The 26471-nt window shown below is 46.3% G+C and overlaps 1 protein-coding gene across 1 annotated transcript in view; it reads right to left on the bottom strand.

Moving 5' to 3' along the window:
* Positions 1 to 26471, bottom strand: part of LOC147611518 (myosin-11-like) — a 151537-nt gene that overhangs the window by 41562 nt on the left and 83504 nt on the right. The window contains exons 20-21 of the mRNA XM_086784912.1: positions 18387 to 18460; positions 16548 to 16896 (exon numbers count right to left, since the gene is read on the bottom strand). Of these exons, the coding sequence (XP_086641038.1) occupies positions 16548 to 16896; positions 18387 to 18460 (423 nt within the window). The remainder of the gene's footprint in view (positions 1 to 16547; positions 16897 to 18386; positions 18461 to 26471) is intronic.

Genomic DNA, 26471 nt, shown 5'->3' with positions numbered 1-26471 from the left:
ATCTTCAAATATCAAGCCCTCGGAGCTTGTTCCAAACCATAAAGAGCCTTTCTTAACAGGCACACTTGCTTTTCGTGTCCTGCAACCTCATATCCAACAGATTAGGCTCGGTCCAGCCCTCTCGACCTCTAGCACTTGTGCAGTACCAGAGAGCAGCTCCACTTGTACTAAGAGCAAAACACTCCAGAACCTCAAAGGGACCACCTAGTCGCCAGGTACACATCACGACCTCCTCAGACCCCAGAGAGGTTCAACCCCAAACCCCTAACATTGTTGCGGCTCTACAGGAAATTCTAGAAGAGGATGGTATCATTATGTGACCACACGTCCGCATTATAGCCAAACGCCCCACATCCTCAAGCCCTCATCCCTCCACCCAACGGTTGCAGATCCAAGATTTCCTTTGACGACATGGCCAGCTTCCATCACACAGGGGAGATGCTCTGGCTATTTTGCGTTCTATTCTAGAGGAGGATGGTATTACTGTATGACACATATTCTCATCATGTGGCATCACATAAATACTCTAACTTATGTAGCTAGTTGTGTACAGTTTCTCTTTTCTATGGTTCAGTATTCATCATGTTACATGCGAAAGCTTAATGCAAGTGGTCGATCGGTTGACAAACGCTAATCATTATGCAAGAGATAGATGGTGTAGAGAGAAAGAAAGAAAGAAAGAAAGTTATATTAACGTCTTCAAAAGACCCAAAGGGTCTATGAGACCAAAATGATGTATACATAATGTCCGTGAGAGAGAGAAAGAAGTACACAAGGTTGGGTCCCAATAACCCTCAGAAGGGCCCCCACCTTGCGGAGTATTTGCTGGTACTGCTGTATGAATGCAATCGACAAACTGTAGGGCAATCTCTGATGTTAAAATGACCAAGAGGACTCACATCTGCCTGGGGCTGGAGCTGGTGTACTGACCCGCCTATGCACACAGGTGGACAGCCCCCAAGATGCTGCTTTTTTCCTCCCAACGGTGGAGTAGACCTGCATTTACTGATTTCCGCCATGTTCTCTGATGGAGTGCACTAATCGCAGAATATGCCCAACAGGGGCAAGGTGAGCAAGCATTGAATTGGCCACGTGCGGCAGCTTGAATCACATGGCACGGCACTGTATGTCTTGTGCTTTCCACCAAGCTAGCAATATGTGCTTGCTGTTGGGCATGGATGGAACAGCAGTAGACCTTCTCTCCTTTGCGTTAATGGCTCTAGGCTACAGCAAACAGCTGGTACACCATGTATGTATGCAAATGGGCCGAGAGATGTCTGTATGAGCTCGTTTGACATGCTTATATAGGGCCTAGAGATAGCGACTAGGCCTGCAGGATATCCACTTTATACTTTTTCCCAGCTTGTTGCCCACGTTTGTGCTAGGCACCTCTTTCTATCCAGTGATCCATGCCCAAAAATAATAATAAGCCCAGCCAGATTTTAATAATATGTGAACACACTCACTTATAAACCTTATAAGTCACTTTAATGATTAAAATCCCATGCTGCTCATGCTCTGTAGCCATCTTTCAAGCCAAACTTTGCCAGCAAATGCTTCAGCTTTCTTCTGTGGAAAATCCCCATTCTCACCTTGGCTCTGTTCAGTGTGTGAAACACTGATCAAGACTGGTGAAGGGACCAAATGGTGATGGTGAAGGGACCAAATGGGGACACACGCTACCTACAAAGACACATGTCGCATGCCATGAGGATGGCCATTAGACAGATCCAAGTCTCATCACACTCGTTGAGTATAAAGATAGGGACATATGAGGGCATGCAGAAGGAGCAGAGGATTTGTCAGATGTGTTCCACTAGGAAGGTAGAGACAGAGGAGCACTATATCTGCAAATGCCCAATATACTATGAGATTTGGAGCTGATGCCATTGCCTATTCAGGGAGGGATTTGGCCCCCTCTCTAGGGTGATGGATTACGAGGATCAGCATTGCCTACGCCTATTTCTAGTCGAGATGCGTTCCCACAGAGATAGACTGTTCAGGGCACAGAAACGAGGGCAGAAAACATGATAGAGAGCCCTCACACTGTTTTTTTTCCAGACAACAATCCCCAAGGTCACCAGACATACCCATGAGCAGGAGGAGCCCCAACTCAAGCAGACCCGCCATTGCCTTACCCAAAACACCCATCAACGAGGGATCACCATTGAGAGAGCATGACAGATCCAACAAGCCCAACGTCCATGCCCGCCCAGGTGCAAACTCTCCACACAACAGGTCCAGGTTTGGGACATACTTGAGTGGTATTGGAGCCACCCCTTCCTAGCAATGAATCCTAGATGTAGATGTGGATGGCATGGACAACCAGCTACATGATGTACACATGACCCAAGGCCCAAAGCCTTGGGGCTTTAGATAGGCAGCATTATTTTGTCTTTTTCATCTGTTTACCAGTTTTTTGTAACACATGATCTTGTAATCCCTTATGTCTCGTAGACCTTATGGTCATTTGAAGACGTTTAATATAACTTTCTTTCTTTCTTTCTTTCCCTAGGTCACACCATGTAGGGATGCATGGAGAGCACGTAAGGACACCACAATTGCCTGTGCACTACTCCTCAAATTCAACAACACCACCAGGCAGTGTCACTCCATTGGGCACTAGGCATGGTCTGCAACCATTTACGTGCCTAATGATCTATCTTAACTATGAAATCTCTCCCGTAAAGTCAATGTTTCCAATGCTTAAGAGATATCATCACCCCCAATAACTCTTTGTCATACACAAAATAATTCTTTTTTGCATCATTTAAATTCAGGCTATAATAAGCCACTAGACATCCTTCCTGGTGGAGGACAATTCCTTTTTTGCACCATTTAATTTCCAGCTATTATAAGCCACTGGATGCCCACCCTGGTGGAGGACAACTCCTATGGCTAAATTGCTGGCATCGATAATCACGCCAAAAGGATCATCCCATGAGGGCAATTTGAGAACCGGAGACTCAGATGCAACTTTCTTCATTATATGAAATGCATGGAGTTCTTTTCCCGTGAAAAAGACCTTCTATCGACACGTCTTCACACCCTTAAACAGATCTGTAAGAGGTGCTGCAAGGTTAGAAAACTTGTCCATATGGGAACTGTATGCTTGGCAGAGACCTACAAAAGAGAGGATCTCTTGAGAATTTTTGGAAACATCCTATTCGAGAACTGCCCTTGTCTTTTCACGATCGAGGCTAATCCCGTCTACACAACATATCGCAAATAATGACTTTCTTCTACTCCAAATTCCCTCTTTCTTGCATTGATGTAGAACGCATTGTCTTGCAAAAGTTGCAAGACTTTTTGCATTCATGCTGCTCAGCAATAGCAAAAAAGATGGGTATATCATCTAAAAAGATGAACACACTTTCCTATGAGCTCCACAAATACCCAAGACATCATCTTGTTAAACGTCACTAGTGCACAACAAACTCGTACTGGCCACATTCAGTCTTGAAGGCTGTTTTTAGGATGACAACCGTAAAGATCCAAACCTGATGATAGCCACTCCTCACGTCTATCTTAGAAAAGAACTTTGCGCTGTTGAGTTGCTCAAGGATATAATCAATCCTAGGCATTGGGAGCTTGTTCTTCACTGTGAGCTTGTTAAGAGCCCTTACTCCACACATAATCATGCGGACTTGTCTTTCTTCAACACAAACAAGATAGGTGCAGCAAAGGGCGGGATGAAGGCCGGATAAATCCAGCTCGAAGTAACTCGAAAGTTGGAACTTACTCTATTGGACGGTTCTTTCTCGGGGACATACCATCAAATGCTTACTGAACATTTAAACATGACCGTACCCATTCATCCTTATTCAGTTGATGATGAAAAATATAAACTTTGCACAATTGGCCGACTCTAGGGCCAGAATGGGCAAATCCCTCCCCTCTTTGGATAATTTTATTTCCAAGGAGAGTTTAAAATCTGTACAAGGTTTAAGGGCTCACCTATATTAGGAGTTCTTACCGGATTATCCATGTACATAACCATAAACGAACGTACAATAGGGCTGTCCATCTCTTGCGCAAGAATCCATGAACATATAAAGTATGTATGCAGAAGCCAATATACCTGTCAAGGGTACTAATCTTCCCCAATGACCAGGCCTTCCAATTCTTAGAGAAAAACTGCAAATATTCAACACCATAAATACCTCTCTATGCCTACCAGAATAGAACCATATGGGTGGGTAGACCTAGTACAATCTTTACTTCAACCAGCAAATCATGTACAATGGCTAGTACACCACATATAGGGGTTGGAGCAACCGGTTCAGTAGATACAATGATTGGTACATGGATATAGCAACTAGTACAATAGGTACAATGATTAGTACATGGATATAGCGGCTAGTACAGTAGATACATGGATTGGTGGAGTCGGTACAGCCGGTATAGGGGCTAGTACAGCAGGTACAATGGCTTTTGTAGAGGGGAGTGAAGTAGTGTAGGCTCTCCATAGAGTGATGTTGACAAGAAGGCGAGTAGACAACACGGTAGACCAAAGCCTACAGGAAGAGAGAGCCTCCTCAAAATGAAGACAATGGACTCTAGTTTATAGATTTGGGACTCCCATGAGTAAAAATGGAAAGTGAAGGCTACACTGACAAGTGGAGAGTTCAGGTAACAAGTAGAGAGTTCAGGTAACAAGTGTGAGGCCACTTGTCCCAATTCAAGAGATGGTTCTCCCCATAAACTTCACCTCTAAACATATCCCAACTAGTAGACCTTCTGCCAAATGTGCTTTGACATGTCCCCCCATTTCCTTCCCTTACAGATGGAATGACATGAACAAAATTTCCGTCAAGGTTGTCCAAAAATAGTAACCCCCTTGATTTTAAGAGCCTGATGCTTTGTATTCCACGATAATCACTCATTCCCAAAGGTTGTACTTTCCAACTATTTAGATGTCCTCGAGTCCACCAAACCCCTCTCATACTGGAAAATGTCCAGGCAGGTGACATCCTCCACAACTTCTTAAAAGTTATCCGCAACTTTAAGCTTCAAGCCATGTATCCAAGATATAATCATGTCCCAACAAGTGGGCGAGACAACACAATCTCAAAAATCCAAAGTTGGTCATTCCCTATGCTTCAGGACCTATGGACGGGCTCCATAGTGTGGATAAGACACCTCGTGGCAAGGGACTTATGTCTACACCAAGTGTCATGTAGACTAGCACGTCATGGTGGGGGACTAATGTCTACACTAGGGGCCAGTAGGCTAGATATGAGGGTAGGGATTTTGGTCCATGCCCATGTCCAAATAACGGTATTCCAGTTGGCCTCGGGATGTAATATCTACGCTCGGAATGACCGCCTACTACAAGCTAAATGAAAGGGAGATTGTTCTTATGCATGGCATACTTGCATGCCTAGAACTATTTTCCCATGAAATGTTTTACTGCCTGCAAGATCTGTGTCTAGTTTACGGGCAAGGGATGCTCTCTCATGAACCGTGCATGTGAATCTCTATTCTGTCCATGCTGCTGGACTGTAGACAGGTGGTATGTGTGACCCTAAACTTTGTTTAAGCTTACTTGTATTTTAGCTCATTGTGTTGCTTTGCAGGTCCACACTTTATTAAAGTGCAGCCGGAGAAATTAGAAGTGAGTTTGGACATCCACACTTCATTAAAGACTGGGTGGACAAGTTATAAGTGAGTTTCGGCACTTATTAGATCAGCCAGCCAAACTCTCATAAATCAAGCACACTTCTGAGTAAAAGAGTGTGGACAATTTATTGGGCACCCTCTCCACTTACAGGAGAGGTGTGGCTCCTGTTGAGGTGGCCCATTGGCCACCTACTATCCATTTGGAAAAGCTTATCCTCTCTGTCCCTTAGAGGAAAAGAGGCATCTACTTCATGAGGAAAAAAAGGAGCAATTTTCAGCATAACCAGTCCATACACATACTTTTTGGCATGGTTTCCTATTTCTCTAACTCTTGCAACAGCCGACAAATGAGTGCTACACTGCTACCCAACCTTCAGGAGTCCTTTTCAGCTACTTCCTCTTGGATATGTACAAGCTGAAAATGCTTTGGAAGTCGAGATATCATAAGCATGTCTCTCTATCCTTACTCCAAGAAGCAGTTACTCGTTCCCCAATCCCCAATGTCACGTCAAACGCATGCTACTCTCCACTGGCTTCTATGCTTACACATGAGAAGACCATGCCGATAAATAGAAGACTGATTGATTGCGCACGCGGATATAGAACGTCCAGAAGATCCGAGCGCAGACATCAAGTCCCCAGCATAATAGATTCCAATCTACTGACACTTGGCATAGTCATAGTCTCCTACCAACAAGGTGTCAGTCCACATGACCCTTGGCATAAACATAAGCCCCCTGCCAACCAGGTGTCATGTCTAGTCTTACCACTTGCACTCCATGTTGGTACTTTGACCACGCCTTGGAGAAGTGGTGGGCTCAAGTGTGTAACATGAGGTAAGAATCACTCACACACATAAATATCTTGGTGCTCCATAAACATTTTTGCTACACATAGTTTACAGGAATTTCGGCCACCAATAGTTTAAAGGCATTTCAGCTGCCAATAGAAATCCTCGATCCATTAGTCGCATAAGTCCAATGCATCCCAAATAGAAACATAATCCATCCCAATGAAGGGAGCCATAAACAATGTTTCCCTAAAACCACCTCAAGGCAAACAGCAACACACTAATTTCCTTGTACAGGCATACAAGGGTTCGTGAACATCAAAAGCACTTCATAATAAGTAGCAAAAGCACCAACTTTGTAAACTCAAAGTATACTTAGCTCTCCTTTTCCGGGTCCGATCCTATGACATGAGGATTATGAACCCACCATGCCAACCAAAAGATATTTTTCCCATATCAGTTTTCCTTGAGCTTGATAATAAGATCCATAAATCAGACATAAATATTCAATTCCATATAGAAGAGAGTATAAACAATAAAGCCAATTCCACAATTCCAAAATAGATTCTAAGAATCCATAAATCAAATTGTCTTTTGCACATGCCTTAGCTCCCAGAAGTGGATAGGTCGGGTGTTTTTAACTACACTCAAAGCAAGTGCTTACACCCTAACAGGATCATCTTCACACGAGTGTGAAAAAGCCAATGCCTAATACCAATATAACTCACTTGCCCGGGGGACTGAGGACTTTGACACGCATTTAGATACCATCAAATACTTACTTAACATTTAAACATGACCATACACATTGATCCTTATTCAGTTGATGCTGAAAGATGTAAACTTTGCACAATGGACACGACACTCGGGCCGGAATGGGCCGACACCACCCTTGGATAATTTTATTACCAAGGAGTATTTGAAATCTCTACAAGCTTTGAGGGCTCACCCATAATAGGGGTTCTTGCAGGATTATCCATGTACATAACCATAAACCAAAGTACAATAGGGCTGTCCATCTCATGCCCAAGAATCCATGAACATATAAAGTATGTATGTAGAAGCCAATATACCAGTCAAGGGTACTAATCTTCCCCAATGACCAAGCCTTCCAATTCTTAGAGAAAAACTACAAATATTCAACACCACAAATACCTCTCTATCTCTACCACAACAGAACCATATGGGTGGGTACAACTAGTACAATCTTCAATTCAGCCAGCACATCAAGTATACGGGCCCTCTAGCCAGATTCCAATCTACTGACACTTGGCATAGACTTCAGGAGTCTGATGCTTTGTATTCCAAGATAATCCCCCATTCCCAAATCTTGTACTTTCCAAATATTTAGACGTTGTAGAGTCCACCAGACCCCTTTCATACTGGAAAATGTCCAAGCTCATGATAGCATTACATGGGCGGGTGGTTGGGCTACAAGAAGGGGAGACTGCCAAGGCAGACGCCATCACACTGTGTCGGAAAATGGACATAGAAGGCACACCATACATGGATGCATGGAGAGCAAGTAAGGACACCACACATGCCCACCCACTACTCAAATTCAAGGACACCACTAGCCGGCAAGCATTCTTGGATCATAGAGCAGCCCTCAAAGGTGACCTCACTCCCACACAAGTGGAGGATAGGAAAATGAGCATGCCGCAGGTGCTTGAAGCTCGTAAGGCGGGAAAATGGATAGTTTATAGAGATGCCAAGGTCATCATCACAAACAGATGTCCCAAATAGGGACAAAAGGTCTATGGGACCACAATTCTGAGGATGGCAATCTCAAACTGCAAAAACGAGACTTTTTGGTCAAACATTGGGGGATTTAGGGAGACTTTCACTGAACGGGACCATCTTCTACACAAAGATGCACTAGAGCTAGGAGAGGGGGCTACCACATGTATCTCACACTACACCTAGATCCATTCACCCATGCTTGTGATATTATCTATGTAGATCATCTCTATCGTCATCTCTTGCATGTAGACCCATCTGCACCCCTCACCACCCTCACCTCACTGCTCACAACCATCCTGAACACATATGCCATCGAAAGTTATCCACACCCCTACCGGTCCACCGCCAAAAACCACACAATTACCATGCCTCAGAATTGTTGATATGACGATGAATGACGCAATTCTGAGGTATAACGACAAATGGCGTATCACACGTGCACATCTTTTGCGAGAGTTAGCTACCATATTCCAGAAGCGTGAAGCTGTATGGACTAATCGATACCTTACTCCGTGCACATTGTCGTGAACACCTTACTCTTCCTAAGCAAGAATTCTAACGAGTTTTGGCGTAGGATTACCCACCCCCATCACACACCCACATTCATATGTATACGCATTATACCACATACCCCACATCCCACATCCACCTCACGCACGTCCCAGCACATCCACCTTCTTCACGTGAAACATGGTGGTGAAGGCTATACGCAAGCTCCATAATGGCCAATCATAGGATCATGAGGGGCTTATGGTTGGGCACCTCTCTTATGCAGGCGACACCCCGGCACCCCTCCTATCCCGTTTGTTTAATAGAACCCTCTCATAGGACTTTCCCCCCACCTAATCATCACATTATTGCGCCTATCCATAAGATGGAAGACCCCATGGATCCTAATAACCACAGAACCACCATGATTGGCCATATCTTGGCAAAGCTCTATGGATCTATACTTGAGTCTGAACTCAGCACACTAGCAAAGAGAGAGGGAAACAGGGCACCAAAACAGGTAAGGGTTCAGGAGGACCTTCTCCACGTTGGATCACATATTCACGGTTTCGACAACAAGCCAAGGCAAATGGTTGCGGACTATATTGCTGCTTTGTGGACTTCCACAACGCTTTTGATACATTGCCTCGGGCCCGTCTCACAACATCTCGGGGTGCCGTCTGACATGATCTAGGCTATTATTGCCTTATATGAGTCAGTTATTGGCAAGGAGACATGCTTAAGAGGATCTGAGAAGGTATCTAGCACCATTGAAGTGAAATAAGAATGCCCACTAACTCCGACCTTCTTTGGACTTTACATATATGACATCTTAGACTTCATTGACACAACGACACAACCGAAAGAAGAGGAGCTTTTCTAGGAGGTATTCTTGTTTCTATCCTTTTATACGCTGATGAAATCCTGCTCATTGCACATTCTAGGGAGTGGCTACAGAAGCACATGGATACTTCACATGATTTTTACACACAGAGGACAGATATACAATGAAATGATAGACCAAAACAATTATATACATAAAATTTGAAGACTGAGGGCCCAAATCTAAAATTTCACATTTGGACCTTAGGAAAAGTGCAATTTTTCCCTCCAATTTAGGAGCCTAAATGTGAAATTTCATATTTGGGCCTTCACATGATTTTTGCACACACAGGGCAGATATACAATGAAACGATAGACCAAAACAATTATATACATAAAATTTGAAGACTGAGGGTCCAAATCTGAAATTTCACATTTGGACCTTAGGAAAAGTGCAATTTTCCCCTCCAATTTAGGAGCCTAAATGTGAAATTTCAGATCCGGGCCTTCAACTCGAGAGGAAAAGTGCAACTTTCCCCTCCAATTGGGGGGCCCAAATATGAAGTTTCAAATTTGGGCCTGCCAAAGCACACTATTAGGAAGATCATCATTGATACCTGCACAGGTGGCGGGCTCGCCGGAGTCGATGCATGAGAGATGATCCCCCTTTTATATGAGGAGAGTACAACTTAGGCTTGTGGGATAAATCTCCACTCTCGATAGTGACTTGACCTATCTTTGAGGCCTAGAGGTCATCTTTTGATAAATCTCAACACCCCTTGATAGTGACTTACCTATCTTTGAGGCCTAGAGGTCATCTCTAAGAGCCAGGTCCCCCCCTTGATAGAGACTTGACCTATCTTTGAGGTCTCGAGGTCTCTTCTAAGAGTAGGGTTACAAACCTGGCTATTTCTTCTACCTTGGTGCCAGAGGATAGGACATACATCATTGGTGCCAGAGGATAGGACATACAATGTTTTTAAAGGAAAGTTGTGGAGCTAGAGACATCTGCCACAAAGTGATCATCTTCCACATAGTTGTTTTGTTGATTTTGTTTGGAGTAGCAATGTTCTTCCAAGTGCCCAATTTTTCCAAAAGCACTACAAATTCTTTTTGGTTTATTCTTGAAACAACAATTTGCAAAGATATGACCAAGCTTACCACAGTGATTACTTCTGACAATTTCTCCTTTTTCAACATACAAAGCAATTTGACTGATTCCTTGAGTAACAGTTGATGTGTTTTTAAGTTTAGACTCATGCTCAAGTAGTGAAGACTCAACTTCAATTAGAGTTTTGTCGACATTTTTGAGTGTGGACACAAACACATAATAGGAGGTTTTGTCATCGTCGTCGCTGCTGAGGAGAACTACAACTGCTTCATCTTCTTCAATCTTCTTCTTGATTCCTGCTAGTTGTTGCTTAAGTGCCTTGAACTTATTGATGTAAGCTGCCATTGTGTCAGCTTCTTCTTTGTCCAATCTGTAAAACTGCATCAAAAGGTTTATCTTGGAGCTCTTGGTTTCTCGCTTTCAAAGACTTGGTTGAGTTCATCCCATGCCTTCGTGATGTATGACTTCATCTCCCAAACTCTGAGCTATTATGCCAAGTGCTTTGTGATTGTTGAATGTGTTCAGTGAGATGTGCTATCACTCTCTTCACTAGGCTCAATTAGACCCCATAGCTGTTTTCTCATCAATGTGTACATGGTTTTCATTTGCCAGGTGTAAAAGTTATCCCCATTAAACTTATTTTGCTCTTATGTGAGCTTCTCCATTATGCACGACAAGGGGATCTTACCATAACTGTCGACAGTGTCTTTACCTCTTTTACAACATGCGATGACGCCCAAACTTAAAGGCTAAGTGCTTGATGTTAATGCAAGGAGTGTGAGTGTCCAAGGAGAAATGGCAACATGTGAACAGCCTCCTAAAGAAGGCACTTTAAACCAAAAAATAAATAAATCTTATCCTCAAAAAAAAGAGAAATTTGTGGCCAAATATTTCCTTATCTTCCACGGCTTTTTTTATTGCTGCCACGTGGAGGATGATTTGCTGATTGCTGCTTGCGCTGGTGGTTGCGTTCCAGAGTTGGTCGCCGCCTTCACAGTGTTTGCCTCAGAGTTGATCTCCGTTTTTTCCGCCTCTGCTACTTGCTACTGTGTATCACCTTGAATGCTGGTTATGCCTTGTTGATGACGCATCAGCCAGCCTTATGGCCTCGTTGGTTTTTACAGGGAGCCGCCTCAGCGTAGCCCTTTGCTTGCTGCAAGCGTTTCAGTGCTCACACGACTGCTTGCTCAGCTATACACACCTTGACTGCCAAAAGTAAAAAGTCTTCACACGCTTGATGATGAGCACTTGAATTGCTGATTAGGGTTGGTTGTTGAAGGCTATGAGATGCATAGAAAAGAGTGGATAAGAGAGGGTTAGTGAGGCTAATGAAATGTGCTTATGCAAGAGAAATGTGCATGAAAAAGAAAACTAATGCAACCCTAGTCTCCCTCCACCTTGAACAGCGGCACTTCTATTTGGTGGCACCACTTTCCAAGAGTGGAAGAGAGAGAAGGACCTCACCCTAATGACCTATCAAGACAACCCTAGCCATCCCGGCTCTGATACCATGTAGAGAAACATGGACTGAGAGCTAGGCTAAGCTATGGTGGATCAAATAGAATGCTAAACACGATTACTTGAACAAATGGCAAGACCAAAAGAGAGACAAATATGAACCAAATAGACTTACTTGATATTGCTTGAGTTAAGTTGATGTGATACATTGCTTGAAATGGCACCCTTTTATATGAGGAGAGTACAACTTGGGCTTGTACATCAATGTGGGATAAGTCTCCACTCTTCTCTCTAGTTCACAAGTCACCTCAAATCTCAACATTTTGTTGGGCAAGGCTTGCAGCACCCATTGCTTGCCCATGAAGTCAACCGGGTAGACTGGCAAACGGGATACCAAGACCCTTGTTCGTGTTATCAGCTCAAACACACTCACCCTGAGCAAGAGTTGAAGTCTTCCCAGGTCTTGGAGAATGCGGTCTTCATAGTTGGGCCACTCCACAAAATGGTCGCTTGCAAACTGACTACTAGACTGGATGGAAATAGAGCCAAGTAGGCATCCTCCCTCTCTAGACCACGGCTTTTGCACATAGAGATGAAGCGCCGCTCATGGTCATCTCCATCTTTCGAGGTGGAGCCTTTGAACATGGAAAGCTTGATGTTAATCCGGCCCAATACCATGGTTGTTCGCAGGGTGACCATGATTTACTGCGGCCATGGGTAGAGGGGCAACAGGACTTCCGAGAGGCAAAAAGTTGACTGGCCGTTTGCATCAGTAGCACTTGACAGAGAGGGGACTCTTGATGGGACTGATAGAACTAGAGCTCACTCGAGGGCGTGTATTAGGCATGCAGAGATGATGAACTACCACAGACTCAAAATTTTGGGAACTCCTGACTCACAAGAGTCCCCAACAAGATCGCCAAATTTTTAGTGTATCTGTAGCAAACTCAGTTGCCTGACATGTCGGCACACTAAAAATCACTAGGGTCCTCTCTAGGGCAATATACCCTCAAGAGTTGGCATAGGCTAGGGAGATGGCGACCACTCTGTCCCACTCCACTACACACTCACACAAACTCAAGAATGGAATACAACACAGGAGCTAACAGTTTCCAAGAGTGACATGCACATACACAAGATTGAAGTAGGCAAGAGTTGGAACAGCACAAAATCATGTATTGCATTGGGGATCCTCTCTCAGTACACCAAAGTCTCTCTTTATACAATGGGCATGGCCCCTTGGGCTATTACGAGCCAAGTGCTAAAAGTGGTCACTGAGAAATGTCGTTGGAGTAGGTGAGAGGCGCCAAGCACAAGTAGGTGAGCACCGCTTCCAAGCGGTCAAGTGCGTAGCCAATGTGGCCCCTAAGTTTGGGGAGTGGGGCAGCCAAAGATACCCTCCTTGTGTGACTTGTGGTGACCCTTTGGGGTGCCCGCACTTGAGGTTCATGAACTTGGGTGTGCCCGATCTTGGGTTCACAAACTTGGGTGTGCCCGGCCAAGGGCAGTGAGGGTGGCTACACACATGGATCAAGGTCCATTGCCTACTAAGATGCAATTCTATAGAGATCATTTCCTAAGATTCACAACAATTGGTTTCACACAGAGACCAAGTAATCGAATGCCTTCATGTCCCATGCTATGAGGATAGCCATTGGCCAACTTAGGGTATCATCCTACTTGCAAGACATGTAGAAGCTCGTCAAGTCCCCATAGTTGGAAGATACAACAGATTTACTAGTCCCCATAGTTGGAAGATACAACAGATTTACTTCTATCCACAAATCATGGAATCCACCGAATTGCCATGTAGAAGCTCTTCAAGTCCCCCATAGTTGGAAGATACAACAGATTTACTTCTTACAAGACATGTAGAAGCTCTTCAAGTCCCCATAGTTGGGAGATACAATGGATTTACTTCTATCTACAGATCAAGAATCCACCCAATTGCCATTCTCTTTTGACTGGTAAAAATTTATATGGTAAACATTGAAACATATCCTTAGATGTGCAATGTGTGTTTATGTGTGTGAACAACCTCTTATAGCTGTTTTATGTGGAAATGTGATAAGCTAGGCACTTGCCATGCATCAGTGCCCCCGTGTGTGGTGTGTCAAAAGATAAGGCTCTAACGCCTATAAAAACAATGTTAAGCTAATAACAACATTAATCAACAGTTATTGAGTCATGCAAAAACTCTCTCTTTCTCTCTCACTACACACGCACAACATGGATATCTTCCATCCTCCATAGTTGCTTTTGTGCTAACCCTAATTCCCACAAATGGTATCAAAGCCCGTCTCCTTTCGTTTCTACAACGGCCCTGAAGTGCCACTTGTACGCTGCTCAATAGCTCGCGCCATCTACGCAACTAGCGTCTTCCGCCACGTCACCTCTGACGAGATGCTAGCATCTTCAAGCCCTACGTGCAACTCCTATCCTTTGGCCCGCCTGTTGTTTACACATTAGTGATGTCCCAACATCAATATATTACAACAGAGCTGCGCCTTTTCAACATATGGTAACTTTTTGATTAGAGCTCCTTTATCTTCTTGCAAACTTGATGCTACTACAGTCTGGAAAATTTGGGGATTTTACATAAATGCTAATTAAATCATCAAATCAGAGGCAATACCTTTGCAAAAATTTGGGGCTTCTCCCAAATATGAAAAGAATCAGCAAATTAAAGCTTCATAAGCCACAAGAACTTGGGGCTTTTAAGAAATTAGGACAAAATCGGCCTAACAACAGCTTCTTATCATCAGCATGGAAGTCACCAAACTTCCAAAATTTTCCTTTTCCCATTTATGCGTGAGTCATGGGTTCTCTACACGAGGATTCCCCCGAAATCAGAGTTAAATAGTCGCTGTGTGTGTGTTTTCTTTTATATTTCTGTATCGCCTTCACTTATAAAAGGCTCTGTGTTATCTTTTATCCCTTTTAGGAGCTAGGGGGGGTGACCAAGAGCTGACTTTGCCACTTCGGACACTTGTTGATTGGAGGATTAGCATGGCACGGGAGGTGCGTATGGCTAGATCGCTCCCTTGCAACATGTGATGGAGTTAGAAGAAAGCTACTTCCTTTGCGTGTTGGGTCTCACCACCTTCACTCCAAGGGGGATTTGTTGGGTATTTGGAGCTTCCTATGTGTGAACCAGCCATTGTATGTGTTTGTGTCCACCTATGTGTGAAACAATGAGCCCTTAGATAGCATAGTGTGTTCATTCATGTGAAAAACCTCCCCATTGGGTCTTTAGTAGACGCTCTCTCTCTCTATTTTTCATTTTCTGGGTTTTTTTATCCAGACATTGTATCAGATCCACCATGATGTAACTTTTGGTCTCATAGGTCATTATGGCCTTTTGAAGACGTTAATATAACATTTCATTTCATTTCTCTAGCACGGCATGGGAGACGTCCAGTCAGAGCATTCACCATGGAGGACATTGAGGATATCCGCCATCGACCGATGAGAGACATCTTTGGATAGTGATGTGTATGATGCTTACCTTTGTTGCTGGAGTTTTCCTCCCAGATGTTATCCATTAGGAGCTCCTAGTACCGTACTTTTCCTCATAGTTGTTTCAGTTTCAGTTAGTTGTTTAGTTGTTTTTAGCTTTCCTTACACAGACATTGTATCAGATCCACCAATTGTTGTAACCTTTTTGGTCTCATAGGTCATTTTGGCCTTCTGAAGACGTTAATATATCATTTCATTTTCTCTCTCTCTCTCTCTCTCTCTCTCTCTCTCTCGTTCTCTCGTTGGAGCTCAGACGCCATTGAGAGGCTCTCCTACGAGCAAGGACAGCACACCAGGATCCACCCCGCTAGCAAGCCATGACAGATTTTTTCAGGGCCAGGACCACCCCGGCAGATACGACCAGGACTTACACTTCTCCCTCGACGAGCTAGACGTCCCATAGACGTCCTTCAGGAGGAGTCACCCTTGACAGAGCCATAGCACTTTGTCAAGCGAGACGCCCACGCTTACCACGACCTCATCCACGGCCGCTTCATCACCGGTGGATTAGATCCATCATCACCCGCCACAGGAGACGACTACCCCGCCACTTTAGTTTCTCTATCTTAAAGCACCCCATGAGAGAGATCCTGAGATGAGCAGATTACATGAGACACCATCAGTTGTGTACTATGTTTTGGTCTCATAGGCCACTTTGGCCTTTCATAGACGTTAATATATGTTTCTCTCTCTCTCTCTCTCTCTCTCTCTCTCTCTCTCTCTCTCTCTCTCTCTGCACACACACAGCATGGATATCTTCCATCCTCCATAGTTGCTTCTATGCTAACCCTAATTCCCACAATCACTACCTTACACTTTTGTTATTATTTCTCCCAAGTACCATCAGAAGCATCATGATTTCTTTACAGCATACACTTCTTGAAGGTAATTTACACATGCATTAGGAACGAAAATTCCTGAAAAATAACTTTTTAAGATTTCAGCCCACTGCGTGTAACACACACTTCTTACAAAAGAAGAGTTGCGGCTCACCAATCTCAGCCTTCTCAGCTCCTTTCTCGCAACCCTAGCACGCCATGCACATTGGAAAGAAATTGATGCCTTCTTCAACTGTTTATAACGTGCAGAACACAACCAACCTCTCCATCTTGCCTGCAATGATAAACAGCAAAAAGCTTTGAAAATTGCACTTTGAAACCCAACGATCCACACACAAAAAAAAAACATAAAGCTGCATGAGATATATAGACAGAAAGACAGATAATAATTATATAGCATGCATCCAAATGACTGTAACAAGATAAACACAACTATATGCAAAACTAAGGAGCTTAAGGCTTCTGCACACCTTTGTTGAAATGTGCGCAGATTGCAGTGAACCCTTTGTGGTCAAAAAGGATGTATTTTACTGGATCAGCTCCATGAGCAAAGCACTTAACAGCCTGGTCTAAATGTAATTCTTTACGTGACATTACATCAAAGAATCAGTGTTTGCTGTCTTGCTTGACAACTCATCTCTAGAAGTTTTTTCGACTGCTATTCACAACTTCTGCATGAAGTTCGATTTATGATCAACCGCAAAAATGGTTCATTGAAGAAGTCACAGATTGCTACAGGATTTTTAATCTTTTTTAGCTTCTCAATTAAGGTCAATTCTTGAAAAGCTGAGGGAATGTCACCAGCATTGAATTTCCCAAAAATTTCCTATGTAAAACTTTATTACAAAGCTTTGGAAACTATAATATTTTCTTAATGTTGTCTTACGTGGTTTATGTCATGTTTGTTGATCATAATGTTTGGATAGCTTAAGGTGGATAGAAGTGGTCTTAGATATGATGTTTATGCATGACAAGCACACTAAACATTGTGAGCTACAGTAATGTGAAGTGATTAACACTAATGATTCAAAAGATAAACATAATGAGGGTAAGATGATGAAAATGGCACACTTAGACCTCCATTGATTAGAGGCCTTTAAATAGGCATGAGTACATGTGTTCAGCGCAAGGCATCACCACCTAATGGTGGATTAATCATCCCTAATCTTCATCCCATGATTCCAGGTACCTCTCCTACAATTTAGGCTCTTTATGGTGATTGGAATCATCCTAGGCCCATTTGAGCTAGGCGCCTTGTTCTAGGTAGATTCTGGGGCTTTTGAATTCTTACATTGTGCATTTACAGCATCCCAATTCACTCTAAGGTTTTGGCTTTTACTTTTACATCATTAGGCTTCAATGGGTCCCCAATGGATGGATAATGCTTGATATGTTCAACAGTACTGGCAGATCGCACGGTAAATGAACTTAAGCCCACAAACTGGTATTTGACCTAGATATTGCCTGCATATAATGCATGAGAAATGACCACGGGTTTCACACATACCCAAAAATCCCATGAACAAGCGTGAATCTACTATTACAGTTCAATCTGTCAGTATTTTATGGGTTTTGCGAGGGGTCAGTATGAAAACAAACCCTTAATTTATTATTATTTTGATGTTGTGCTAACACTGGTGTGAGGGTACAAAATTATTGAAGGTTCCACGGTTGTTGAAGGCTAAGACTCTAGAAAAAATAATGTGGGCCAAATGATAGGGATAAATGGGTATATGGCGCACTTTGCCATGTGTGATGATGGTGTATACATGGAGGTAATGGTGGAGGTGATTGACTGGCCTTGAAAAGAAAACGAAGGCACCAAATTCAAGAGAAACTCACAATCAGTTGCAAGGACACCACCGCCCAATACGTACAGCCCTGTTTACGGCCCTAAACGACGGACTTCTCCACTGCTGTATGGCATTGTAGCCTGTGTACGGTTTGTATACGGACTGACTTGCTGTTTCAGCAACTATAATTCCTATTGTACCTGTATAGTACTGTTATGCCTGCTGTTGTACCAACAGTTGTACAAAACTGATCTATTACTTTAGGACCTGGCGACTGCAGTAGCAAACGTGCTGACCGGTGTTTGTCACCACTCATGGCACTTTGCTACCCAACACTGATGGACGCTTTGTTCATGTTCCCAGGTTCTTGTTGCCACTGGTGAGACCTTCTACCTCTGGCCGGTGTTTGTGGGCCCCCTATACCTGCAGTTTGACACTTGTATCTGCTGTTGGGCACCTTGCTATTGCTGGCCAGTGCTAGTTCCTCTAAGTGAGCACCCTGTTGTTGTGGGCCAGTTCTAGTTCCTCCAAGTGGGCACCCTGTTGTTGCCTCACGCCTGTATTTGTTAGTGGGCACCCAGTTGTTGTATACTATGCAAATCCACATGTTGGGCACCTGGAACTTGTTGACAATTTAGTCAGGAGATGCCCCATCGATTGTGCTCAAGCCATTAAACTTGGTTGGTAGTTGGTCTAACTAAAAATACAAACATAGATTCTCTTGCGAGCTTTAGGGAGCCTGATAGGTAATTTGACCGACAGAAATCTTTGGAGAACCTGCCTGATAGGTTGCTGACAGTGAAAACTGTGAAGATCTTGCTCGGTAGTTTGGCCGGCAGAGGGGTATTGAAATTACTGTTAGATATTGTATTTGCTTTATCTGGAAAGTCTGGTACTGTGAGTGAAGTTGTCCTCGAGTACCCTCAAAGCTCTGTGCTTGCAAATCCCTTTTGGTAATATAAGAAACCACAAAAGGGGGGCTGGCCCATCTTCAGCAGCTAATGTACAAAACTGAGCACAGATCCACAGCATGACACATGGGCACAAATCCTGCATCCAGCTACTTTTGCATTGTGTTGTTAATTAAGAGAATATTTAAGGTCTAGGAGATTCACGCACCCATTACAGAAGCCATCCTGAAAAAGGGAAGTAAAATCTACCCCTGGTCTTGTCAAAAACAAGACATCTAAATAGATAAAGTTGTTATCTCAATCTCAAGTGCTGTGTGCCTCTCCCATGACTGTGTCCCCACAAAATTTTGTCAAGTGCTATAACCAGACCCGGATATAACCAATGGCAATCGTCATAGCGTGTGAAATGTCTCTATGCAAGTTTCTTCAGTTTTGAAAAAAAATCATCTGTAGTAATGAGTAAGAAATGATCTGTGAAACCCCATCTTCGTTAGGAAATCTGGCAGTTCATTTCAGATATGGAATATTGGTGAAGATGTCCATCCAAATGATTCAGTTGAGCTCTTGTCTATTAAGATTGAAGTTATAACAATGAAGACTAGACTTAAGAGGTGGTAGTCCATCCGTATGTATGCCTCTGGAGAGGAACCATCTAGTAGTTGAATAGTCGAGTATGTTCAGCTTTTTTCCCGGAAAATAAATCCTGTAGTGCCAAGTGAGGTCTCCGGCACTATCTGATAGGAGGGGGCTGTGCTGCCAGGTGCTAAGGAAGCCTCTCGACATCTCCACATGCAGTCCGAATCTCCCTGGAGCTTACCCCACTGACCGTTGAGGATATAAATGATCTCTATCCATATGGCACGGATGGACTCTGGTAGTGTGTGTGCTTGGGGGGGGCGGGGGGGGTTGTGGATGCCAGGCAAACTAGGATACTACTGGAGAGTCGGGGGTGGGGATAGACTCTATCCTGCATTGGGTGATCCTTAGGGCCTAACCGTCAGCTGTCTCCTCATAGTGAAGGGCAGGTCCTGACTGCATCACACAATCCTGCTACGCTCTGGGGGGAGGAAGTCCAGGAGGTGGTGAAAAGACGGAGAATCCTCAGCCAAACCTGCTACGCTTTGGGGCAGTCCCAAAGGCAATGGCGCTCTGCGACTCCTACGGGTGGTTGCATCTCGTGCACTGAGCTGGACGACCACCAATGGCCAGCCACATGCCAACTGCTAAACTCTTGTGAGATACCTGCCAAAGGAAAAGAGTGACCTTCCGAGGTCAGAAGCTGTCCCACAGTCGCTTCCAGTAGTCTCTCAAGAAACTAGGTGAGACATACCAGTAGTTTGCTGAAGTGGGAGTACCAGCAATATTGTGCATCTGAGCCAAGCCTCCCTGTGTAGTGGAAAAAGGGGGTGGTTGGACTCTCAGGGCTGAAGGGGTTTGTCAACCCCCACTCACCTGGGTCCCACTGAATCCGCGTCGAGGGCTAGCCCTCCCAAAGGCAGACCTATCTCAAGCAACTTCGCCCGGCCGCGCGGGGGGTGGGGGGGGGGGGGGGGGGTTGTTGTGCGACAGAGGTGCTCATGGAAGCTGATGATCCAAACTCTCTAAAATGAGCCACCACTGAAGACCACTAATGGGGAAAGGGTCAGACGTCCAGGACATCCAACTGAGAAAATGAGAGCCGGTCCCCCATCAGAGCCTAGAAATGCCAAGGGGATGTCATGACATGTGAAAGCTCCCAGCCACTACGGGAGATCTGCCAGCCAGGATGGTTGAGTTGATGGCGAGGACTATTTACTCTCTGCCTCTGATCTCCACGAGGCAACTGTCCTGAGCCTGCCTGCAAAAGCTACCTGAAGCTAGTCAACTCGCCAAGAGACTTGGCTACGCTGGAACTGAGGGGGCCACGTGCGCCCAGAAGGGACTGTTGGGCATCCTCAAGAGGTGGTTCGTGATCAGCAGCTGGTGGAGTCTCTCCTCGTCCAGGGTCGGCTGGAGGGCTGGCTTGAGGTGACCCTAGGCTCTCATCAAACTGGCTGCAAATTTGTCCTCGGAGGTGGTGCTCAAGCCTCAAGATCGGGCGTCCTTGAAGATCCATCAAACTGATTGCAAATTTGTCCTCGAAGGTTGTGCTCAAGCCCCAAGATCGAACCTCCGTGAAGATGCATCGTACACTAGGAGTCCAAGGGCCGCGAAGTGAGGGAGTCGGGCCGAGATCCAATCCGTCAGAAAGGCCTTCCAAGGCTCCCCACAAGGTAGAAGGCCTCTGACAAATCAATTTGCCTAGCACAACTCTGCTCTACACCATTGCGTCTATGATGCCCAATCCACCACATGTCCGCAGCTGTATAATCACTCTCCATACCACCTTGGACCGATCCAGTCGGCCGTTGGACCTGACCCATAGAAAATTCCAGATCAGCCGCTGCACCGGACCCAAGCAACCTCTACAAACGCCCAGCAAGAAGTGATGTACCACATGGTGGCCAGGAGCACATGGTTGGCGACAATCACGCGACTGGCAAAGGAGAGTCGGGCGGTGCTCCAATACAAAAGCTTCTTCTGAAAGCTCATAAGAAGGGGGACAAGCTACTGCTCGGCTGAGATGTCAATCCCTACCTGACACCCAAGGTATCTGACCTCTGTGCCCCCTCCTACGGATCCACTGAAATGACTCGACTGGATGCCAAGCCCCAGTGGCTGAAGATAAAACCCAAAAACCACACGACTTGTGCCACTTAATCTGAATTCCGGAGGCTTAGCAGAGGCAATGGAAAATCTGTGAAGATTCCTTTCCTCTCCCAAGAGGGTAGGCGGCTGTGTCGTATTCAAACTCCAAGCCAAGTAGCCCGTACTGGGATCTAATGGGGAGACAGAAACCCTTGAGTCCAGTGTCATGCGCTACTTATCGCCTCCACCACAAAGAGGGAGAGGAAGGGAGCTACTGGGCATCCCTGTCTGACTGATTTGGATTTCGGAAACCTGTCCCCCAAGGCCCCATCGATGATGACCTGACTGTGAGCTGCCGAATAAAGAGCACAGACGCCTCTAATCCATCCACCCGAATATCCCATCTCAGCATGGTGCCCTCCGAAAAGGCCGAATTGACCTTCTCATAGTCCTCTCTCCAGAAACAGCCATGTCCTCCCTGCGAAGTCTGATGACTGCAGCAGTTGTCTCCCAAAATCTGAAGATGTTATCCAGGATGCTCCTATCCTAGATGAAGCCGGTTTGGGTTCCATGGATCACGTCGGGGAGATGAGGCTACAGGCAACGGCGGATGGCTTTGGCAAGGATTTTGTAAGCGTTTCCCAAGAGGGTGATGGGGTGCCATTGCCAAATCTCCAAATGGTCACTACCCTCCTCCGGAATCAAGTGAATCAGCCCCTCAGAGAGTCTCTGGCATGTGAACTAACGCCATGATCTCATTGAAGCCGGCCATGAAACCGTCTTCAATGAGATCCCAATGATACAGAAAGATAGCCACCGGCAAGCCATCCTTGCCTGGACACTTGACGTGCGGAAGGGCATGGAGCGAATCTCATCACTCGATCAGAGAGAAGGGGAAGCGCAAAAGGGCCTGCACGCCCGGAGGCACCAACTCCCACGTATGCTGCCAAACTCTCTCTCTCTCTCCCTCTCTCTCTCTTTCTGCGATGGTGAGGGTCTCATGTCTCAAAGAAATCATGCGTGGCCTTGTTTCCTGCCTAAGTCCAAAAGGAGGCCTTCAAATGGTAGTGATACTTCACCCTCCTCCTTTAATCGATCTAACCTCTGTGTGGGTTGCCTCTCCAACTGAGACTCCACCCATAGGGTGTCTCGGGTCTACTTCTGCACCCACTCGAGGGAGGCTTGGCCCACGCAGAGACTCCTCTCCTGCTCTCTGAACTTGGTGAATCGGTCTTGAGCTACGCTCTATAAAAGGGTGCTGATCTGCTGAAGTCCATAGTCGAGCGCGACTACCGCCTCTCCCAATCTAAAAGTGAGGCACTCCCAAATCTCTTCGACTCTTCTGGCAATCTCAGGGTCTTGGATCAAGCTGCCAGGGACTCAGACACTCTACTGATGCTCTGATCTCCAGGCATCTGACAAATGGTTTGGGAACGTGGTGCCTACAAGAATACCAACCAAATCACCTCCGCTGCAAGCCCACTCATCCACAAAAAATTTGTCAATGCGCGAGAGGTTCAGTCCCTGCATCCTCTCGTCGGATCTGGAGAAGCAAAGGCTACCCGACGATCAGCAAACTACGGTAAGTGCCAAGGATCCTGCCTCGCAAAGAGAGGACCAGCTCCACTCAGGCCGTGTACTCACTCCCAATGATCGTACCCAAGCCTCCTCCCTGCCTGTCTGAGTCCTCCAACATGTTTAAATCTCCACCTGTGCACCAAAAATCAGCCTGGGGAAGCGCATGTCTCTCACCTGGGCCCAAACTCAGTCCGCCCCGCCAACCTATTGGGGGCATAGATGTTGAGGAAACCCACCCGGTCATCCCTAACCCTGAATATAATCCACTACGCCCTCCCCCAAACAATGGTGACTAAATCCACCACCGACGGACGGATCTGCTCCCTGACCAAAATGCACACCCCTCCTTGGTTCCCCTCAGGGCCAAGGGCTGGGGACCAAAAGGTATGGCTGGTCACACAAAATCTTCCTCCATCTGTGGATACACCCTGCCGAGAGGTGATGTTCTTGCAAGAACAAAAGATCAACTGGGCCTCCAACACCGGCTCTCTCAAGCTCCTGAAGAAGCACTCCTCTTCTGCAGGGGAAGCATAACTAAGGATGGGGGGAGTGGGACCTGCTTAGGATACCCTCTCCAAGGAGGGCCTTCAGGTTCCGTTTTAAGAGGGAATAATCACAGTCCAACCGTAGCCGAATGTAAGCCAAGTCATCGCTTATACTGTCCTCCATAAAGCTTCAATCTGCTCTGGCTCAGCGGTACACCTGCTCTGTGCACCATCCATCACAATAAAGGAAGCGGAGGAAGGGCCTCAAGGAATAGTGACTGCCACATGGAGGAACACACACAACATCATCTCCAAGCTTGGGGCATCAATATCTCCGTCCTGACATCAAAGGCAAGAACCTGCTAACTCCATGCGGGCCAAGGCCCAAAAGTGGGTGACAATGTCGACTAGATGGCTACTTGCCATGTGCTGAGCTAGGGAGAGCGCCTAGGAATGAATGGAGGAGGAGGCAGACTCGTAATCCCACTCCCTGCCGGGGGCGACGCTAGGAGGTAAATGGAGGACCACCACTACACTAGCACATGTACAGTGGAAGACCACACAAACGCAGAGTGGCACCACGATCTCTGAGAGCTCACAAGCCTCGACAGGAAGGCATCTGAGGAGGCCATAGTCAACGGGCACCCCATGATGAGGGGGGCCCACCCGGCAACCTCGAGGAAGGCCAGCCATCGGGGAGGCTACCATAGTCATCTGTGAACTCGTGAACCCGCCGCCTAGCCAGTCCGAGCTCACGACTCCGAAAGGAGTCTGGGGCGGTACGCCGGCAAGGGGTCGCCAGGAATGGACAGGGGAGGCTTTGGGGGTGGGGGGGGGGGGGGGGGAGATCACAGGAGGGGGAAGAAAACGAGGGGGGGGGGGGGGGGACAGGGAGGAGAGGGCAAGAAGGGGGGGAGGGGAGGGGGACCACCGGCTTCAAGAACCTCAGAGGACAAGCCAAAATCTGCAAGAATCTCATGGGCGGCGCGGAGGGTCGCCACATCGTCCATCTTGTCATCAAGACCTAAATGCTCATAATAGTTGTTCCAAGTGGGCACCGTTACCTCAAGGGGGCCACCTGTAAGGTTATCAGGCCTGACGACGCTCCTTCAGGGGGCCGGGGGCGGGGGGGGGGGGGGGCGCACTTGTAAGGTTATCAGGCCTAACGGCGACCGCCTGCCAACGGCTAGGGCTCTCATCTTGCTAAGCCTGGGAGGGAGGCTGGGCCTCTAGGGTCGGCTAGACGGGAACCTCCATCCAAGCTCCAGTCTTGAAACCCCCGCTCTCACCTGCTGCTGATGCCTTGGGCGGGGGTCAGGCTGGCATCCTCTGTGGGCCTGTCGTCAAGAGCAGGACCGAGCGAGCTGGCCCATCTGCTTGCAAATCAAACACTAGCCTGAGAGACCGGCGTACTCTACCCGCTGGAGAATCGGGTCGCCCTGCAAGCTCGGTAGCACAATAACCTTGATGAACAGGATGCCCGCTGTCCTGGCCACCACAGATATGGCCGTCTGCGAGAATAGAAAAACCTGCCCTATTGATCGAATCAATGGTTAATACTCATTTCGGAGGCTGGGGAAGCAAACTGTCACAGGGAAGCAGATCATCACGGGGAAGCCGGATACACCTGCCAGGGGGTGGAAACCATGGTGCCATCTCGTGAAGAACGCCTGAGTGTTGCATATTGCAAGCGGAGCTCTGCTACACGTTGCGAGTGAATCAAACTCCACATGAGAGTAGCCAAGCCCAAGAACATGGATACCAGTGATTTTGCCAAGCTCGCCGATGAAGGCTGCCTGTGGCAAATTACGAACTTGTCCATGCCCAGGGTGGCTCCTTACGATCTTGCAGACCAACGAAGAGGCTACGAGGGAAAATATTGTCAATGCTAAGAGCTGGAGGTCCACCTCTGAAAATAGACAAGAGACAGTGGCCTTGGCCGCGGATGACGGAGCGGCTGCCATGCCTGGAAGGTGAAGACCAAAAGCGCCTACTCTTGCTGGAGAAGAGCACCCGAGAGGAAAAGCCTGCAAGGAAGATGAAAGGATGAAAAGAGGCAATGACGGCCAAGGGAGGGAGGGAGGGGCGAAGGAGATGGCGGAAGTGCAAAGGGGGGGAGGTGGTGGGGGGTGCAGACAGGAGACTGCGCAACAAAGGAGGGGGCGGGAGCTGCACACAGAATGGCAGTGAGAAGCGAAAGAGGGGGAGGCGATGGCGAAGGAGAGGAAGAGGAGTGAAACCCTGGTCAAGAAGAGGTGCGGCGAAGGGGTGGGAGGCAGGCATGCAACCGGGGGGTGGGGGGGGGGGGTGGGGATATCTTGTGCTAATAGACCACTGTTGGGTTAGGCTTAACCCTAATGTGCAGGAAATGGGAGCAGAAAACGAGAGAGAGAGAGAGAGAGAGAGAGAGACGTCATGTATCTTCAGCTTATTTCCCAAACTTAACAAAACCAAAGTGTGACTCCAAGAGAAGCTACTCACAAAGCTTCAAATCATCAACTGCATCATCATGCATATCAGAGACTACGTGCCATGACATCCACACTTCTGTCATCAGCACCCAAGAGTAGGTGTACGTTCATGCATAAAGCTATGTCACCTTAGTAGACAAATCTTCTTAGATATAGACCATTGAAATGAGTTT

Source organism: Cibotium barometz, chromosome 47 (assembly GCF_041138505.1).
Source record: "Cibotium barometz isolate CiBa-2024 chromosome 47, ASM4113850v1, whole genome shotgun sequence".
NCBI lineage: Eukaryota > Viridiplantae > Streptophyta > Polypodiopsida > Cyatheales > Cibotiaceae > Cibotium > Cibotium barometz.
The sequence above is the reverse complement of the archived record's forward strand: the minus strand, read 5'-3'. Positions and strand labels throughout refer to the sequence as shown.